General features: G+C 44.0%; 1 protein-coding gene across 1 annotated transcript in view; it reads right to left on the bottom strand.

Moving 5' to 3' along the window:
* The window catches only part of LOC124544719 (uncharacterized protein CG3556-like), a 113926-nt gene that overhangs the window by 17170 nt on the left and 75734 nt on the right, over nt 1-21022 (bottom strand). Inside the window, exon 5 of the mRNA XM_047123364.1 lies at nt 17525-17723. Coding sequence (XP_046979320.1) covers nt 17525-17723 — 199 coding nt within the window. The remainder of the gene's footprint in view (nt 1-17524; nt 17724-21022) is intronic.

The raw sequence follows: 21022 nt of genomic DNA, 5'->3' as shown, positions 1-21022 counted from the left end.
TAAAGATAAAAACAATACGGCTTATGCTAACAAGTGAAGCTCTAACCTAACAACCAAAGTCATACAATGTAGTATTTGGTTGAAAGTAAACAACTTACGTGTGTGAGATAGATCGTAATATTAAGTGCAGAAACAAAGAATGTCAAAGTGACCAAAATATTTAGTAATAAACTCTTTCATTTTCTTTACATTGTCCTTTGCTTGCAACGGATCATTAAAATTTTACTTTAAAGAAATTGTTCCTCCCCCCCTCCCCTCCTCTCTCTCTTCGTTGATGATTCTGTTTAATATTTGAATATTTTTCTAAGCATTCAGTTCAACTGAATGTACTGCACAGTCATAAGTTTATTAATAAACTTTTCATCACTTTGACTTATTTTGTTTTTTCACTCGTCTGCAATGTCCGGTCTCTCTTGATTCACTCTTTAAGTTTAACAGGTCACCCATCATCCTAATTGTTAAATGTCGGTCTGATTTCACAAGAGCACGCGTTCGACGTTCTCATCGATTTTTGACGTTGAAGGTCTCCCTGAGGGAGGTTCATCTTCAATGTGTTCTCGACCTTTCAAATATGATTTGTAACAGCGAAAAGCTTGTGCTCTTGATAAGGAATGTTCCCCACAGCCTGTTTTAACTTTTCAAAGGTCACACTCACGGATTCCTCACGTTTAACACAAAACTGGATTGCTTAACGTTGCTCTAAATTTGGCTGTTCCATTCTCGTAACACAAAACAAAGACACAACTTCACTGACGGCGTTCTCAGAAATCACGTGATGGCTGTACGGAGCTGAAATTTTGGGCTGAGCATCTGGAAGGGAAGAACACAGAAGTGGAACAACACAGCATTGCCAGATCACTCGAAGTGCTAAAAGTCTCATTACTTTGCTCACACACCTCGTATGCCCTATGAACGTTTTCTATTTCAGATAGTCAGGATGTATCGGAAACGCGTCGACAGTGGTCCTGTAACACCGAAAATGCAGATAAAAAACCTTCAGCTATATCCAAAATTTTTCGCCGTTTAATATCCGTTGGTAACTTGTGCTGCACGTCTAATTCTGAACCTGTAGGCTTTCTTATAGAAACTATATTTAATGTGTAATGGGTGTAACAGTGTATTTATTTGTGAATGTATATAATTGATCGTAATTATACTGTAAATATTGTAAATTGCTGGAGACGACTCGTGGTTCTCAACCAGCCGCAGCATCAGTAGCAGCTCATCATTGTCACCGGCTACATTCTTCGTCGTCTGCATGGATACAACATCGTGAGAATGTTAAGTAATATTATACAGGAATTACACAGTGCCATTTCTTTCACAAACCTTAATACGTTTCTTCGATAATAACCTGCAATAGTCAAAACTTATAAGGCAGATGCGTTGTTATTGCCCTCAGACGCTGCTACCAAGAAGGGCCCCCTTCCTTTCCATACAATCACCGAGTGTCGGAAAAATGTGAAAATTAATCAACTACTTACTACCAGCTTTGTTTGTTTGCTAATGACCGGTTTCAGACTAAATTTTGCTGCCTCAGAAACTGTTAATTATTGTATTCCATAACCGAGGCTTTACCCATTTCAGATCTTTAGCACTATCTTCAGTCACTTGAAGCAACGTAAAATTTCGCTGGAAAAACTTATAACGAAAGATATATAAAAAATTAAGAGTGCATAATTTCATTTATTCTGTACTCAACTTAGCGATTAACTTCTTCTGGCTTGGTACGTATTTTCTTGTTGTTATGTTAAAAGTAAAATCAGTTGCTCTTTGCTTAAAGTAAATTCAATTTAGTCTTTCAATAATCAAAAGAAATTTGCTTATTTTTTTCTAAATTTTGCATTACGTTAAGCTGAGGTCACTGATAGTCATGTTTTCGTAATGTTTCATTTACAGACAGTCATTTATTTAACCATTAACTTCATTTAACTTTGATTTCAAAAGTTAGCATTTCTGATTAAGTAAATACAAAAGCAGTGCTTTCTGATTCGTTTATTTTCTCATAAACTAATGCGTTGTGGAAAAGCGTAGCCTTTTATTGTCACGCCAGTGATTATTTGCTTAGTTTTGTTTGCCATTACCTTCCTTATGATTCTAGAGATTCATTATCCTAGTGGGCTGGCGATCGTTTAATATCCCTTTTTTGAAAATCAGTATTATTTTATATTAAATATTACGTGGTACGCTAATCCCCACTGCGTGGTTCGTGAGCGATAGCACTGAATTTCCACGTATTTCCAAATTATCATCAGTATTTAGATTAAGTTAACAACAGATTTATCCTTCCGAAGGGTCTATTGTGTACTATCCTCCCACTAGCTGGTATTATCTTCCTTCGCCAACGATAGCGTTACTCACTGTAAAATTTCATTAGGCATACGCGATCACGGTTAGTTATATCGCAGTCCACTAGGCCGATTAGAAAGGGGGGATGTTACAGTACGTTTTGTTATAATAAACTGTAAAGTAATAACATATCGTAGTTGAGCCACAAATAGCACATGTTCCTGGTGATGTAGTGGATAGATATGCCGAGTTTAGACGTGTGATATATCTGATTTGCCGGTCCGCGTCATGTCGCTTCTAATATTTTCTTTTTATCTTCACGTTTCTAAAAGATTTCGGGGCCGTATTATAAACTTAATAAACGTATGTACTGTAATATTCGTTGTTATGTACATATAAGAGCGCTCTCTACCAGGTGAGATTTGTCATTGTCAATAATTTACAAATAAAGCATGAAACACGCAGATGCCAGTAACTATCCAAAACACGGTGATCATCTGGTGGAACAAACAAGATAAATTTGAGAAGAACTGAAAGGTAACTTAGTCTCGGCCATCTACGAAGCATAATTACAATTTAGTTATTTTTGTAGCCTTCTTTTCCTAACAAGAAAATCTTTAATTAAAGTACATTTGCAGATGAATTGTATTCCGGTACCGGTAGGGGGATGTTCCGTTGTTGTTGTGTTTACTTTCGAGTGCAAAGGATGACCTTAATTCTTTTCGCAGTCGATTGTATTTTTTGCACAAATTAGAACGTATTTCACAAAGTCCACGAAACTTTTTTATTCCTAGCGTTTCATCCAGAACTGCGCTGGACGTCTTCAAAGGCGTTGCTCCACGGCGGAGGAACAACGCCTCTGAAGATTTTCAACACAGATTTGGACGAGACGTTAGGAATAGAAGAGTTTCGTGGACCACGATCTCATTCCCCGAAACGTTTACCAGCAGCAAATTCATCCGGCCGTGAAAGCCTTAATTCTATCAAACTTCACAATACAAGAAAACTTTTATCATTGGGGCTGTTTTTAAGTGCTTTTTGTAACACATCTTTAAATAACCAGCATGAAGTTTGCAAACTCTCATTTTCAAAGAAAGAAAAGGTAGCAGTAGTTTCCAATACTGCATAAACGTTCCAATTTAATAAGATATATGAGTTGTCGCTTTAATTCGCGTGCAAGAATGGCTAGCACAGTGACAACGATACGCCGTATTTGCAATGTTTTATCGACTTCAGAAGAAAGTTATGGTATTACTACATTTATTATTCTGATGTATAAAGCACGTATAATTTTGTTACCGTAACTAGACTACGTTACGTATAGGTCTAGAAATGAATAAACATAACAATTAAAAAGAAGTCAATAAACATGTCAAAGCGAATAAGACGAGGCAAGGTATGACTTCCTCACTGGCATGCAACTTATACATACGTTTACACTTTTTAATTCTAGTGAGGCACAAGCAATAATTGTGCATTTGCAGACAGCATTTCTGAAATGAACGTAACCTGCTTAGCTACACATTACTGTAATGCTCAGAAATAATTAAATTTTGAAAACGGCAACCACTCACGGCAGCAAGTATACCAGATGTGGGCTTCGTTGCACGAGAGGTTCACCGCGCTCAGAGTCAGTACAATTCAAAGGACGATGGACATCACTAACAGTCGAACTTGACGTGGACACGTCATACTGGCATTAGAGAGAGATATCACCGTGTTGAATCTAACGTCTCCCTAAGTGCCTCCGCAAAGGGATTGGCCAACAGATACACTTGTCAGGAGGAGGGCACAAGGGCTGGAGATGGTCGAGTTTGGTTAATAACACACGGCGCGTGCGGTCAATAGTCCTTTGTGTCCACTGTGAAAGCATGCGGCCGACTAACGGAAATGTTAAAACCACAGTCACATTCGAAAAGGTACGAAGCAGCACAGCTATGTTACAGTTATGTATAACACACTTAAGGTCTCGTCGTGATGAAAAACATATGCCTATGCTGAACATCATAGTACAACTGGTTTAGGACCTACAGAGCTATAAAAATATATACGAGGTGAACATTAATAAAACCGACGAACTGCAGGAACGGATTTCTGACTGGAAATTGAGGAAAAAGGTGCCATGAACATGTTTCTGGATATGGACGGCGTGCGTTCAGCTACAACAAAAAAATGGTTCAAATGGCTCTGAGCACTGTAGGACTTAACTTCTGAGGTCATCAGTCCCCTAGAACTTAGATCTACTTAAACCTAGCTAACCTAAGGACATTACACACATCCATGCCCGAGGCAGGATTCTAACCTGCGACCGTAGCGGTCGCGCGGTTCCAGACTGTAGCGTCTAGAACCGCTCAGCTACAACAAATCGCCCCGGATCACAGTACGGAGCTGCATCGCATCCGTTCACTCGTCGCATCATAGGCTGCCGCACTTTTTCGCACTTTCCGGTGTCTCTCTGAACAGCGTCCCAGACATCGTGAAGACGCTGTTGAAGGGTCTGCATATCAGAAACTGCTTCAGCATAAACGACGCTTTTCAGATGCGACCAGAGATAAAAATTCAAGGAGTTTAGGTGTGGTGATCTAGCAGGCCATGCTACGGGGTCTCTGCGTCCTACCCAATGTCCGGGGGAGATGTTGAGGTGTTGGCTAACCATAATGCAGAAGTGGGATGGTGCTCCGTCATCCAGAAACCACAAAACCTGTCGTATTTCCAAATTCACATTCTCAAGCAGCTCAGCGAGAATTCCGCTTTAAGTCCAGATACGTCCTCCATCGGGGAGTTGTGGAATAATAACCGGTCCAAATATGTGATGGCCAGGAATCCCTGCCCACACTTTAATGCTGAGCCGATGCTGATGAGACGTCTCAAGCATTCCCCGAGGATTGTCTATAGCCCCACAGATGACGATTCTTTAGAATGATGATGTCAGTTCTGGTACAGGTTGCTTCGACAAAGAGACACAAATACGATAACTGTAATGGGCTATTTCAATAATCATCGACAAAATCCTTCCCGTAGAGGGAAATCCGCTGCTGATAATCCTGGCATTCGCTGTAGCTGATAGGGATAGTAGCGGTTGTCATGCAGGATATACAGAATCGTACTTGCCTAGAGCTCGTAATAGGGTTCGCCTTTGTCTGGAGCTTGTACTAGGATACGTCCAATATTCTGTAGAACCCGGTCCTCCAATTTGATGTACGCACAGTCCTTCGCCTCCCTGCACGTTCGTCCGACTGAAAACACCGTTCTCACGCAAACGCCACAGAAGGGCTTGAAATATTGTGTGATTGTGGTTGTGTGTGAGGGTACCTGTTTTGGTATAGCAGTGCTGTCTCTCTACCGTTTCCATATCTGCTTGGCCGTACACAAACACCATCTCGGCTTGTTCCCGACATCAATACCGGACTATTCTGCTGCTTACAGTAGTCTACGTCGACAGCCTGCAACGCTCAAAGATCACCCGAATGTTGGTCTGAGGAACTTTCATTCGTCAGTGACATCCACCGTCACAACGATGCATTTCCGGAAACAAGTTCATATGGCTTTTTTTCTCCATTTCCAGTGAGGAATTCGTTCCTGCAGTTTGTCGGTTTTATTAATCTTCATCCAGTGTCTTAAGGTAAATTAAGCTAATTAATATCTCTATAGAGCTGATTGGTGACTGAAGGAAATCGTAATGCAAAGCAGAACTCTGATCTCGTACCAAAAGATAGTAATCAATACGTTTTATTTTTGTGTTTTTAGCATTTTTGCTCATATTACATGTAATTTTAGCGAAAAATGTTGCTAATCATAATTAGAAATAAGAAAGCCGAAACAGCACGATGAAGCAGAACTACAAATGAGTCTACTGAAATGCCACCACGTAAAGTGCACTTAATCTAGTTCTAGAAAACTGGCATTTCACCGTATCAAAAAACGTGATCGCAGTTGCGGTAAGAAGACGCCACGGAAGTTCGGTGTGATTGGTTACTACAGACAGAACAGGTGTAGCAATGTGTACATGTTGCGACTTTGTTAGAGATGGTGCTGGTGGTAATGGTGTAGGTGATGGTATAATACACTCCTGGAAATTGAAATAAGAACACCGTGAATTCATTGTCCCAGGAAGGGGAAACTTTATTGACACATTCCTGGGGTCAGATACATCACATGATCACACTGACAGAACCACAGGCACATAGACACAGGCAACAGAGCATGCACAATGTCGGCACTAGTACAGTGTATATCCACCTTTCGCAGCAATGCAGGCTGCTATTCTCCCATGGAGACGATCGTAGAGATGCTGGATGTAGTCCTGTGGAACGGCTTGCCATGCCATTTCCACCTGGCGCCTCAGTTGGACCAGTGTTCGTGCTGGACGTGCAGACCGCGTGAGACGACGCTTCATCCAGTCCCAAACATGCTCAATGGGGGACAGATCCGGAGATCTTGCTGGCCAGGGTAGTTGACTTACACCTTCTAGAGCACGTTGGGTGGCACGGGATACATGCGGACGTGAATTGTCCTGTTGGAACAGCAAGTTCCCTTGCCGGTCTAGGAATGGTAGAACGATGGGTTCGATGACGGTTTGGATGTACGGTGCACTATTCAGTGTCCCCTCGACGATCACCAGTGGTGTACGGCCAGTGTAGGAGATCGCTCCCCACACCATGATGCCGGGTGTTGGCCCTGTGTGCCTCGGTCGTATGCAGTCCTGATTGTGGCGCTCACCTGCACGGCCCCAAACACGCATACGACCATCATTGGCACCAAGGCAGAAGCGACTCTCATCGCTGAAGACGACACGTCTCCATTCGTCCCTCCATTCACGCCTGTCGCGACACCACTGGAGGCGGGCTGCACGATGTTCGGGCGTGAGCGGAAGACGGCCTAACGGTGTGCGGGACCGTAGCCCAGCTTCATGGAGACGGTTGCGAATGGTTCTCGCCGATACCCCAGGAGCAACAGTGTCCCTAATTTGCTGGGAAGTGGCGGTGCGGTCCCCTACGGCACTGCGTAGGATCCTACGGTCTTGGCGTGCATCCGTGCGTCGCTGCGGTCCGGTCCCAGGTCGACGGGCACGTGCACCTTCCGCCGACCACTGGCGACGACATCGATGTACTGTGGAGACCTCACGCCCCACGTGTTGAGCAATTCGGCGGTACGTCCACCCGGCCTCCCGCATGCCCACTATACGCCCTCGCTCAAAGTCCGTCAACTGCACATACGGTTCACGTCCACGCTGTCGCGGCATGCTACCAGTGTTAAAGACTGCGATGGAGCTCCGTATGCCACGGCAAACTGGCTGACACTGACGGTGGCGGTGCACAAATGCTGCGCAGTTAGCGCCATTCGACGGCCAACACCCCGGTTCCTGGTGTGTCCGCTGTGCCGTGCGTGTGATCATTGCTTGTATAGCCCTCTCGCAGTGTCCGGAGCAAGTATGGTGGGTCTGACACACCGGTGTCAATGTGTTCTTTTTTCCATTTCCAGGAGTGTATTTTCTTGGTTGTCATATGCCTGACTTTCGCCTAAAGTGATTGGCATTGGCAACCACTCAGACAGTGCAGCATCACGTGGTTGCGTATGCACAAGGCGTTGCTTCCCCGGACTGCGGAGCCACAACAGGGACGACAGAACAAGCGCCACCAGAGGTCCTTTTCGCCAGAGACCTATTTCTTCCCCCGCATCACGCGTGCGGCAATGGATCGTCACGAATTTCTCCGCGTCCCGGCTATACAGGACGGTGCACGCTAAAATGTCAGCAGCTCGCTACGCCGAAGCTCTGGGCCAATTCATACGCCGGCTTTTAACAGCCCATGAGATACCGGTCGCAAACCACCGATACGGACCCTCTACTCCACAGCCATATCCAGAGACGTCCCTGTAAGCCAGTTACGCCGAACGCTCAACTTCCGTTGTTGGGAATTATCAGCGGGGCGTAGTCTTCACGTCCCCCTACGTTTATTGACTGTGTGTTCCGGGTGTATGCCTGTTAGTGTCTGAGAAGCTGTATTATTTTTTATTGAGAAGAATTTTTTTGTGTGTTACGAGGCGTGTTTTTTTAAGTAAGTACAGTTTTTAAATTAAAAAAAGACGTGCTAAGATATCTCAATAATTTTATTTTTACATGTACCTTAATCTACGCACTGACGCCATTACAGTCTGTTTCTTCCTTGTTTACATTGTGTACTGAGTGTTTAAGATGCCTCTGATAATCGTGAGTCCCGTCGACTGTGAAGTAAAGGCTGTTATAAGATTTCTTAGTGCTAAGGCCTAAAAGTGATAGATATTCATCGTGAGATCTGTGCAGTTTGCGGAGAAAACATTATGAGTGATGGAATGGTAAAAAAGTGGGTGAGAGCATTTAAAGGTGGCGCACAGATGTGCATGATGAACAACGGAGTGGGCGTCCTTCGGTCGTTAATGAAAGTTTGGTGCAGGGAGTGGCCAATAAGATGAGAGAAAACAGACGCTTTACGATTTCCTCCATGCGGGATGACTTTCTTAATGTTTCTCGTAGTGTTTTGTATGGCATAGTGACCGAGCACTTGAATTACCGAAAATTGTGCGCATGTTGGGTACCGAAAATGTTGACGGATGTGCACAAAACCAAACGTTTAGACAGTGCATTGACTTTCCTTAAGCGGTACCACGACGACGGTGATGATTTCTTAAGCCAAATTGTTACGGGCGATGAAACATGGGTAGCCTACGTCACACCAGAATCAAAGCAACAGTCCATAGAAGTTGAGCAAGGGCATCCTTTTTCCTGCAAGACAATGCTCGTCCACATGTGGCGAATCAGACCAAAGATCTCATCACATCTTTTTGATGGGAAGCTCTAGATCATCCTCCGTACAGCCCTGATCTTGCGCGCAATGACTACCATCTGTTCCTGCACTTGAAGAGACACCTGGGCAGTCAGCATCTTCAAGACGATGTCAAAACAGTAGTGATGCAGTGGTTAACAAGTCAGGCGGCAGACTTCTATGAGGAGGGTATTCAAAAACTGGTACAACATTATGACAGGTGCCTCAATATTGACGAAAATTATGTAGAAAAGTAGATTAACGAACAGGCTTTCATGTAAAAATAAAATTGTTGAGATATCTTAGCACGTCTTTTTTTAATTTCAAAACGGTACTTACATAAAAAACACGCCTCGTATTAAATCTCTCTAATGTGGTAGTAATGAACTCCTGATTTTGTTTACCTTTGCTCATAATTGCTTCTCAAGTATCTCCCCGTGAGGATTATAGCAGTGGTGGTGGTGGTGATATTTAAAATGTCTGTTAGTACCTAACAATTGCACCCATTCCCAATAACACACACCACATAAAATCTGGGATTTACCCTCCCTCAGCAGGTGATTGTGTTTTAACTTTAAACCATTTTAAGTGACCTGACTGTGTGTAAATTTTTATAGTGCACAATATTATTTCAGTACTGCACAGATTTGACGACAAATGTTAGTCACAGAGAATTTATTAATAAAACGAGATGCGTGATAAAAAAAACCTAGAATTTTGACACGCATAACACCACTGTAAATTGAAAGAATTTTAAATGTCGATGCGACATATAATTTGAATGTCACTAAGAAACAATAATCTCGATTGTACTGTATGAAAATGTCTTATCAAAGCGGTGGATTCAAAGATACTACAGAAGCTCCTGGAATCCTCCTGTTGGTCTGTAACATGATCCGCAGGTTATCTTGTGGGGCAAGACGAGCTGTATTTATCGCTGTGCTTCGAAATCTCAAGAGGCCCTTAACTTAAGGCTCGTCCAAAGCTCTGTCTGCGTAAATGTCTGCGCTCATCACATCTGCACAAACAGATCATTGCGTGTGAACAAGTGATTTGCGCAGGTGCGAGATGTGCGCGGACCTGGGTTAGAGGATTGAGCGAAACTGCGTAATTCTGTGGATTCAAATCGCATCTGCACAGTCAGATTAGTGCGCGTGGACAAGAGATCGTCGCAAATATGGCGCTAAAACCTGTTTGAGTCAGCTTCAGTCAGCTGTTTCTCGCCTGTGTGTGCTCGGTGAATTTTAAAATGGGAGATACGAGTCTGTGTTCTAGATAGTTCATTGCGTAATTTATCGAAATGTGTAGTAGTGATACATGTTAGTCGGAAATTAAAGCAGAGAATACAGCGGTAGGGAAAAGAAAGAAGCTGCTTATAATTTTTTAACAGACAAATTACGAGCGGTTGACCAAACGGCAAACAGGGAAAAGGTACATAATAAACAAAGTCGTTGGGGACTATCCACCGCAAAGAGTAACAAAATTTAACGCTATTTTGTCGAAAGTCGACATGTTGAGAAATGTGGCTGTTGTACTTAAGGTTATAATTTATATAAAAAACAGCTACCAGCCACATGTATGGTTTAAAAAGGTTTATTATCTTCAGACCACGCCAGTTTAACCTGTATGGTCTGAAGATAATAAACCTTTTTAAACCATACATGTGGCTGGTAGCTGTTTTTTTATATAAATTATAACCTTAACAAAATTTATTCGATCTGCTGCTTTCACTCCTTACTGTCCTATGCTATAATGTGAGTTGTTACAGCGTATCAAAAATATTAAAGAACAGTGCAATCAGAATATTGAGTTAATCTGATAATGGAAGAGCTTGGCACAGGGTCTTCAGGGACATACCGGTAGTTATTATTACACTACTTTTTCTTTCTAATATAATAAGTGGTTTATAGCAAGAGTGATTTATAGGTGAATTGTAGAAGCCACTACTACAATACTATAAGTAAATTTTTTTCAGATATACTATGAATCCCTTTCTAGAGTTCAGAATGGGACTTTACATTCTGATGCAAAAGTTTCTGGTAGGCTCCGGCAGGAAACATCAAATCTCGACTTAGAAACGAACTTCAGCTCACTGGCCATGTGTATAACTTCTAAGAATGTGTGTGTCTCAGACACTTCTTTGCCGAGCCCAGGCAAAGTGCCGCTAACGAAGCGATTGCCTTTGGTGACATCTTTTGCAATAACGACTGCGCGAATCGACGGTATCTCGTAAGGAAGGAAAGAGCAGCAGCTGCCGCCGAGCCCAGGCGCCGTGCCGAACACGCAGAAGGTCCCCGGCTCGATTGCGGGCGGAAACCCGTTTTCGTCGCACTCAGCAAGACACTTGCTACGATCTCTACTGTGACCATTTAAATCAACTTCAAACGTTCCATCAGCAGGGTGCACATGGCTCAAATGAAACATGAAACGGTTTCAGAACTGGTTGTCGGATTTTAGCGCTGACTTGGAGGCCTGGAAATGCGCGAAACAGCCGCCGCCATGCGATTTGTTACCACACCGTTGTACAAAACGCAAGGGCTCGTCCGGGATTTGAACCCGGGACCTCGGGCACCCGAAGCAGGAATCATACCCCTAGACCAACGAGCCTATTCGTTCCGAAAACGCACTGCATGTGAATGACGCCACCTTTGATGGTCTCACCATGTAGGGCTGCAGCTCAGCCAGCGTTCTCCCTGTCTGTCGCGGTTGGACACCTCTCAGAATTGAGGTACAGTACTTTACTTACCTCCATGAAATCATCCTTCAGGAGAGTACCAATAGCTCACGTGTTCAACACTTGTTTCGAAATTGCAGTAGCAAATTCAAGAGTCTTGTAGCTCTTGTTGCCAGGAATCTTAACATCACCGTCAGCCGCTCATGTGGCGAAATTTTTCTCTTCATACATGGTTTTTTCCGTTTTATACTAGGAGTTACGAGCGTCGAAAGATAATTATACGTGTCTAAAGCCGCGCTCAAACAATTACGCCAGTCGTCAAGTTTGCTCTGCAACTCATGAAGTAAGTTTACGTGCGAAAATTACATTTGCTTAAGCAGTCACTATGTACACCGTTTTGATATCTCTTCCTGTTTCTGGCATGTTGTTCGCTTTTTGTGTTTTGGAACTCAAGTTGCAAACACAGACCGTAACAGAATTTCCGCCATTTGCAAATAAATGAAGTAAACTTTGAGGTTATCATACGAGACTGTAGTCGCTTGCCACTGAAATTTCTTCTGCGTCGACAGATTGCGGGGAGGCAATAGTTATGGGGCTTATCGCTGACACAACCGGTTTACGGTTATTATTCTTTTTTCCCACGCCAGTTTAACCTGTATGTCAAAACCACTCAGAATAACCAGTTTCTGAAATAACCGATTTTCGGTTTTTTTGTTGCTATGTATGTAATACATGTAGAGATCGAACAAAGATGTAAAAATTTTGACTCACAGAGGTTCAAAATTCATAGAATCAAAATATTAAATTATACAGGGTGTTACAAAAAGGTACGGCCAAACTTTCAGGAAACATTCCTCACACACAAAGAAAGAAAATATGTTATGTGGACATGTGTACGGAAACGCTTACTTTCCATGTTAGAGCTCATTTTATTACTTCTCTTCAAATCACATTAATCATGGACTGGAAACACACAGCAACGGAACGTACCAGCGTGACTTCAAACACTTTGTTACAGGAAATGTTCAAAATGTCCTCCGCTAGCGAGGACCCTCCGTCGCATCGAATCCCTGATGCGCTGATGCAGCCCTGGAGAATGGCGTATTGTATCACAGCCGTCCACAATACGAGCACGAAGAGTCTCTATATTTGGTACTGGGGTTGCGTAGACAATAGCTTTCAAATGCCCCCATAAATGAAAGTCAAGAGGGTTGAGGTCAGGAGAGCGTGGAGAGCATGGAATCGGTCCGCCTCTACCAATCCATCGGTCCCCGAATCTGTTGTTGAGAAGCGTACGAACACTTCGACTGAAATGTGCAGGAGCTCCATCGTGCATGAACCACATGTTGTGTCGTACTTGTAAAGGTACATGTTCTAGCAGCACACGTAGAGTATCCCGTATGAAATCATGATAACGTGCTCCATTGAGCGTAGGTGGAAGAACATGGGGCCCAATCAAGAAATCACCAACAATGGCTGCCCAAACGTTCTCAGAAAATCCGTGTTGATGACGTGATTGCCCAATTGCGTGCGGATTCTCGTCAGCCCACACATGTTGATTCTGAAAATTTACAATTTGATCACGTTGGAATGAAGCCTCATCCGTAAAGAGAACATTTGCACTGAAATGAGGATTGACACATTGTTGGATGAACCATTCGCAGAAGTGTACCCGTGGAGGCCAATCAGCTGCTGATAGTGCCTGCACACGCTGTACATGGTACGGAAACAACTGGTTCTCCCGTAGCACTCTTATACAGTGACGTGGTCAACGTTACCTTGTGCAGCAGCAACTTCTCTGACGCTGACATTAGGGTTATCGTCAATTGCACGAAGAATTGTTTCGTCCATTGCAGGTGTCCTCGTCGTTCTAGGTCTTCCCCAGTCGCGAGTCATAGGCTGGAATGTTCCGTGCTCCCTAAGACGCCGATCAATTGCTTCGAACGTCTTCCTGTCGGGGCACCTTCGTTCTGGAAATCTGTCTCGATACAAACTTAGCGCGCCACGGCTATTGCCCCGTGCTAATCCATACATCAAATGGGCATCTGCCAACTCCGCATTTGTAAACATTGCACTGACTGCAAAACCACGTTCGTGATGAACACTAAGCTGTTGATGCTACGTACTGATGTGCTTGATGCTAGTCCTGTGGAGCAATGAGTCGCATGTCAACACAACCACCGAAGTCAAAATTACCTTCCCTCAATTGGGCCAACTGGCGGTGAATCGAGGAAGTGCAGTACATACTGACGAAACTAAAATGAGCTCTAACATGGACATTAAGCGTTTCCGGAAACATGTCCACATAACATCTTTTCTTTATTTGTGGGTGAGGAATGTTTCCTGAAAGTTTGGCCGTACCTTTTTGTAACACCCTGTATAGGCAATGAAAGAAAACTTACTTCATGCACCGTTCGCTGCTTTTCTCGAAAACTGGTACGTGGTTAAATAGTACAGAAATCACCAGTATTCTTCTGTTGATTCTAATTCTTTGAAACTCTGTTAAATAAACTATCACTATTTGGGCACTACGAGTAGCCCCTACCAAAGAGTGAGATCTGAGGCTGAAGAACTGTATTTTTCATGTTAATTTGTCCCTTTTCAAGGGCTAAAGGCAGATAAAGGCATATTATGTAGACACATGCAGCAGATCAGCAACTTCCTATTTTTACTGCATACAATGACTGAGTTAGCGTGAAGTTTTTGTTTTATTACTATAACCATAATTGCTTTCCTCTTTTATTAATTCATAGAAATGGCAGACAAATATTTAATCTCTAAAAGCAAATCAATCATCGTACTCCATCGCTGTGTCACTTCGAAAAAATATTTAAACGTATATTTAAAAAACCGTATAGACAGCCGGAAGCCAAGTCTTGAACACACGCCAGGCCTTGCAAAGCCACGACACACGGCGACAGGGACTTTACTGTCCCAGAAATGCTGTGCCAGTTCTTAGGCAAGCATCTGTTGCTCGTTTCTATCGGCATTGTTATTAAAATAGCACTGATTGGTTTTCCCATTTCACATAATAACGCAATATTTCCAAACCAACGCCAATTGTATGAATAAAAATTACTTCTTTATTTAAGAAAGGTTTATTAAAAAAGAATAGTTTTGGCACTGTTAATACGAGTAAGGCTGCCCGCCCCCGGTAACTGAATTGTCAGCGCGATAGAATGTCAATCCTAGGGGGCCCGGGTTCGATTCCCGGCTGGGTCGGAGATTTTCTCTGGTCAGGGACTGGGTGTTGTCCTAATCATCATCATTTCATCCCCCATCGACACGCAAGTCGCCAAAGTGGCGTCAAATCGAAAGACTTGCACCCGGTGGACGGTCTATCCGATGGGAGGCCGTAGTTACACGACATTTATTTAATATGGCTAATTGATAATTTTCGTCTATCCATAATTGAAACGGGCGACTTGGGACGTCGACTAGTATAATATATGTTAAAAATGACGAAATTCCTCCAGTCGTATTAAGGTGTTGGTTTTATTGGCAACTAGTTTCGATGTTGTTACAACAAATGGTTCCAATGGCTCTGAGCACTATGGGACTTAACTTCTGAGGTCATCAGTCCCCTAGAGCAAAGAACTACTTAAACCTAACTAACCTAAGGAGATCACACACATCCATGCCGGAGGCAGGATTCGAACCGGCGACCGTAGCGGTCGCGCGGTTGCAGACTGTAGCGCCTATAACCACTCGGCCAATCCGGACGACATACACGTATGGTTGCTGTCAACAAGTATGGGCCAGAAGATGATGATGTAACAACATCGAAACTAGCCGCCATTAAAACAAACACCTTAATACGGCTGGAGAAATTTCATCATTTCTTAGCATAATTGATAATTTGGTTTTTTTACTTCGTTATTGTAAAAAAATAAAATGAAAAGACCTGTTATAACCGAGACCATTCAAATACAGAAAAATACTACGTATTCAGAACTGAAATACCGGTATCGGTTTTATCGGTCGGTTTTTTCCACCCCTAGCGAACAGCAAGTTGGAAGTTGTAAATTTTTAGACAACACAGTTGTGTGGAGGTAGCAGCGATTGGTTTACTTATAATCAATCATTCAAAATGACTGTCACAAACGCGATATTTATTTTGTCGCGAACCGGTTTCAACCAGCGATGGGGACATCTTCAGGGCAATTTACACCATTTGGTCGCTCGCTGGAGTTGTCACCCTGCCTGAGGTATGACTTTTGAGGTTATTTTATTGAGGTTCTAATAATTGTACCATAACGGCCTGTAACGGCCTTGCCTAAAATCAAAATACCTGTTTGCACACCTTACACCATTTGGCATAAATACATATTCTCTACAAGCGTCCCTAAATTGACTCACTAATTGCTCCAAATTAGGCTTACAATACCACAATTCTTCCAACACTAAAACAGCTACAGAATAATTAATCTTGTTGCCATAAAAGGTAATAGCAAGTTCAAAAATGGTTCAAATGGCTCTGAGCACTATGGGATTCAACTGCTGAGGTCATTAGTCCCCTAGAACTTAGAACTAGTTAAACCTAACTAACCTAAGAACATCACAAACATCCATGCCCGAGGCAGGATTCGAACCTGCGACCGTAGCGGTCTTGCGGTTCCAGACTGCAGCGCCTTTAACCGCACGGCCACTTCGGCCGGCGTAATAGCAAGTTCATCAGACCTCTGTTGACTATTAGGAACAAGGAAGGCGAGGCGTAGGTCGTCCAGATAATTGCGAATATGGTCCCAGTTGGCATAAAAAAACTCCAACGCAGACATTAGCTGTAAACAAATACTTTTATTCAGAACGTTACATTACCTTTCCTCTTACAAAATGCCATATACACTATTTCTTGCAATAAATGTGACATATTTGACTTCGCTCTGAACATTATCATTATTTTCGGGTTCATCAGCGGCAGTCTGTCGGCCAATATAAAAAGGATTTGTCCCTTGAAACAACCTATTTTTAACTTTACAATCCTTTTCAAGAGCAGTCCAAGATTTAACTTTCGTCATATCTGCACTTTGTTCTGGCTTAGAATACGTTACAAATTTAAATCTATTTCTTCTAGTATATTTACGCCAAGGTACACCAGATGCCTTCTGAGGGTTCAAATCAAAAGCTCCCATTTTATTGCTACATGCTATAGGTACTTTCTCCAATGTACCCTGGTCTTCAAAAATCTTCTTGTTAGCTTTATCATCAAGAGTTAACCTTTCAATCCTAACATAACCCTATACACATATGTTGCAATTTTATTAATAATTACAGAGCCATATTTGTTACCTAAAAATTTAAATTCATCATTAATATTGTAATCCTGCAATGTTCCAAAATTCTTGGCTTTCTCATCATGCTTCTCAATAACGGCCATTTTACCATACTGAGAGCGCACACTGTCTGAGTGCACAGGCAGGGTGACAACTCCAGCGAGCGATCAAATGGTGTAAATTGCCTTGAAGATGACCCCATCGCGGGTTGAAACCGGTTGGCGACAAAATAAATAACGCGATTGTGACTATCATTTTGATTGATTGGAACTCGTGTCGTGAGAATATACCACCTTTGCAGAGATCTATTGCGTGACAGATATTTGCGCAGATAAATGAGCAGACAGATCGGTACGTGTCGACGGGCCTTTACGGGAGTGAATGTATGTGCAGTGGCGTCTTGCACACCAGTGGCGGCCGGCTTGCCGTGTAGCAGGTGTGAAGTGGCGGGGTGTAGTTGCGGAGTCGGCCGGCTGCAGTGTTTTTACCTGGGGGCAGGCGGTGCGGCGCGCAGCCCACGTCGCGCAGCGAGGCCAGTCCCCGGGGGCTGAGGGCGAGCAGCGCGTCCGCCGTGGAGGCGACGCTGCCGCCGAACGAGCCGTCGGCCGCCTGCTCGGACACCAGCGCCGCCACCGCGCTCGTCCGGTTCCACGAGGCGCCCGCCTCCGCGTCGGCCGCGTCCAGCGCCTGTACATGCCGATCAAAACCACCGCAAACAGTGTCGCTTTAAGTAAACATATTCAACGTGACCTGCAATTCAACAAGACAAAGATCAGGCTAAAAGCCCTAAAACTGCGGTGTCCACACTTTTAGCTTACCTGGGTCTAAAGCTGTAAAACTACCGTAGGCTACCGTAGACTATCGTAAGTGAGGATAGACTACGGTAGTTTACTAGTACACTACTGGCCATTAAAATTGCTACACCACGAAGATGACGCGCTACAGACGCGAAATTTAACAGACAGGAAGAAGATGCTGTGATATGCAATTCACACACGGTTGGCGCCGGTGGCGACACCTACAACGTGCTGACATGAGGAAAGTTTCCAACCGATTTCTCATACACAAACAGCAGATGGCCGGCGTTGCCTGGTGAAACGTTGTTGTGATGCCTCGTGTAAGGAGGAGAAATGAGTACCATCACGTTTCCATCTGTGATAAAGATCGAATTGTAGCCTATCGAGATTGCGATTTATCGTATCGCGACATTGCAGCTCGCGTTGGTCGAGATCCAATGACTGTTAGCAGAATATGGAATGGGTGGTTCAGGAGCGTAATACGGAACGCCGTGCTGGATCCAAACGGCCTCGTATCACTAGCAATCGAGATGACAAGCATCTTATCCGCATGGCTGTAACGCATCGTGCAGCCACGTCTCGATCCCAGAGTCAACACATGGCGACGTTTGCAAGACAACAAGCATCTGCACGAACAGTTCGGCCACGTTTGCAGCAGCATGGACTGCCAGCTAGGAGACCGTGGCTGCGGTTACCCTTGACGCTGCATCACAGACAGGAGCGCCTGCGATGGTGTACTCAACGACGAATCTGGGTGCACGAATGGCAAAACGTCATTTTTTCGGATGAATCGAGGTTCTGTTTACAGCATCATGATGGTCGCATCTGTGTTTGGCGACATGGCCATGAACGCACATTTGAAGCGTGTATTCGTCATCGCTATACTGGCGTATCACCCGGCGTGATGGTGTAGGGTGCCATTGCTTACACGTCTCGGTCGCCTCTTGTTCACATTGAAGGCACTTTGAATAGTGGACGTTACATTTCAGATGTGTTACGACCCGTGGCTCTGCCCATCATTCAATCCCTGCGGAACCATACATTTCAGCAGGATAATGCACGACCGCATGTTGCAGGTCCTGTACGGGCCTTTGTGGATACAGAAAATGTTCGACTGTTGCCCTGGCCAGCACATTCTCCAGATCTCTCACCAATTGAAAACGTCTTGTCAATGGTGGCCGAGGAACTGGCTCGTCACAATACGGCAGTCACTACTCTTGATGAACTGTGGTATCGTGTTGAAGCTGCATGGGCAGCTGTACCTGTACACACCATCCAAGCTCTGTTTGACTCAATGCCTAGGCGTATCAAGGCCATTATTACGGCCAGAGGTGGTTGTTCTGGGTACTGATTTCTCAGGATCTAGGTACCCAAATTGCGTGATAATGTAATCACATGTCAGTTCTAGTATAATATATTTGTCGAATGAATACCCGTTTATCATCTGCATTTCTTCTTGGTGTAGCAATTTTAATGGCCAGTAGTGTAGTTTTAGTCAGTTAAGTGGTACCCGTATTACCTGTACGTTAGATGTGTTGAATACCTATTGGGCGTTACCTCATAAGTATCGCTTTCTTTACGTATGCGATCAGTTTTTTATTACACTGAAGAGCGAAAGATACTGCTACACCGGCCTGAAATCATATAGGACCCCCGCGAGTATGCTGAAGTGCCGCAACACGACGTGGCATGGACTCGACTAATGACTGAAGCTGTGCTGGACGGAATCTAAACCATGAATCCTGCTGGGCTGTCCATAAATCCGTTAGAGTTCGAGGCGGTGGAGATCTCTTCTGAACAGCACGTTGCAAGGCATCCCAGATATATAAGTCCGCAGGCTTTCCAGGCCGTTGTCACTAAAGTTAAATTCTTCTGGGTTGTCAGGGCGCATCATATTTCCTCTAAAATAATAGGCGTTTTGACCCCTTAGACATTGAAGGCAAATGGGGATGACAGTTGTTCAATCGACATGCCTTTTAGGCGGAATATTAATTATACTAATAAGAATGACGAGGAACCGCCTTCTAACTCCGTTAGGCTACCGTTTGTTTTTTTTCCGAAGAAAAACGGACGCACTTAATTTTCTCCACAATGCAAGAGTCTATCAAGTGAGATGCGGCAGCAGCAAAGTGCATAGAAGCGAAACGGGAAGAACTGTTGAAGAACGCATTAAGCAACGCGAAAGGCACACACGGCTAATACAAAATGTAAAATCTGCAGTAGTGGAACGTCATGGGAACCGTCGCTCTGACATCGATTTTAATAACGTGCGTGTGCTGGCAAAGGTAACAAAGACATATAGAGGAAAGGTCCGAGAAGAGGTTGAAATTTCCAAAAATGCATGTAATTTCAATAGAGAGCACGGCTAAAGGCTTCCGGCATCGTTGGTCCCCGCCATCAAGGAACTGAATATGCCGGCGCGGTACGAGAGCAACATAACAACGCGCTGCAAGACACCTAGGCTGACAGTAATATTTTGGATAAACATCCCCCTCTTTTGCTCTGTCTCTTTCGCATCTAGCCAATGACGACGGCCAAACAATAGCAGTAGCAGGAATTTCAACCAATAACCCTTCTCGAGCGTAAATGTGGAGTAGTGCCTTTCTATCCAATGACGATGAGCAGCCAATAGTATCCACAAGAGTTTAGCCAGTAACGCTCCTCCTTCTGCATCAGCGCGGGAATATTAGCCCATGACGATGGCCCACCAATGATAGCCACAAGAATTTTAACCAATGCTCCCACTTCCTCAGCACTCACACGGGAAAACTCCCCTTTATAAGAGAACGCGACACTGGTCTCTGACAATGTTCTAGCAGTAGTTGGTACCGGAAGATCTTGAAGAACACCCCAGCATAGAGGAAATACAACGCTTCCTAATCATCCCTGTTACGCTCAAACGTGTTCTTGTCAGGGGAGTTGTGGCCAGAAGTATTGTTTAAGATCAGAACAGCGTTCCTGGAGCCACTCTGTAGCAATTCTGGACGTGTGGGGTGTCGCACTGTCCTGTTGGAATTGTCCGTCTGAATGCACAGTGGACGTGAATGGATGCAGGTGATCAGATAGGATGCTTACGTACGCTTCACCTGTAAGAGTTGTATCTGGACGTATCAGGAATCCCATATCACTCCAACTGCACACGCCCCACGCCATCACAGAGCCTCCACCTGCTGACATGCAGTGTCCATG

This window comes from Schistocerca americana, chromosome 8 (genome assembly GCF_021461395.2).
Source record: "Schistocerca americana isolate TAMUIC-IGC-003095 chromosome 8, iqSchAmer2.1, whole genome shotgun sequence".
Taxonomy (NCBI): Eukaryota; Metazoa; Arthropoda; class Insecta; order Orthoptera; family Acrididae; genus Schistocerca; species Schistocerca americana.
This window is presented reverse-complemented; position numbering and strand designations above follow the sequence as displayed.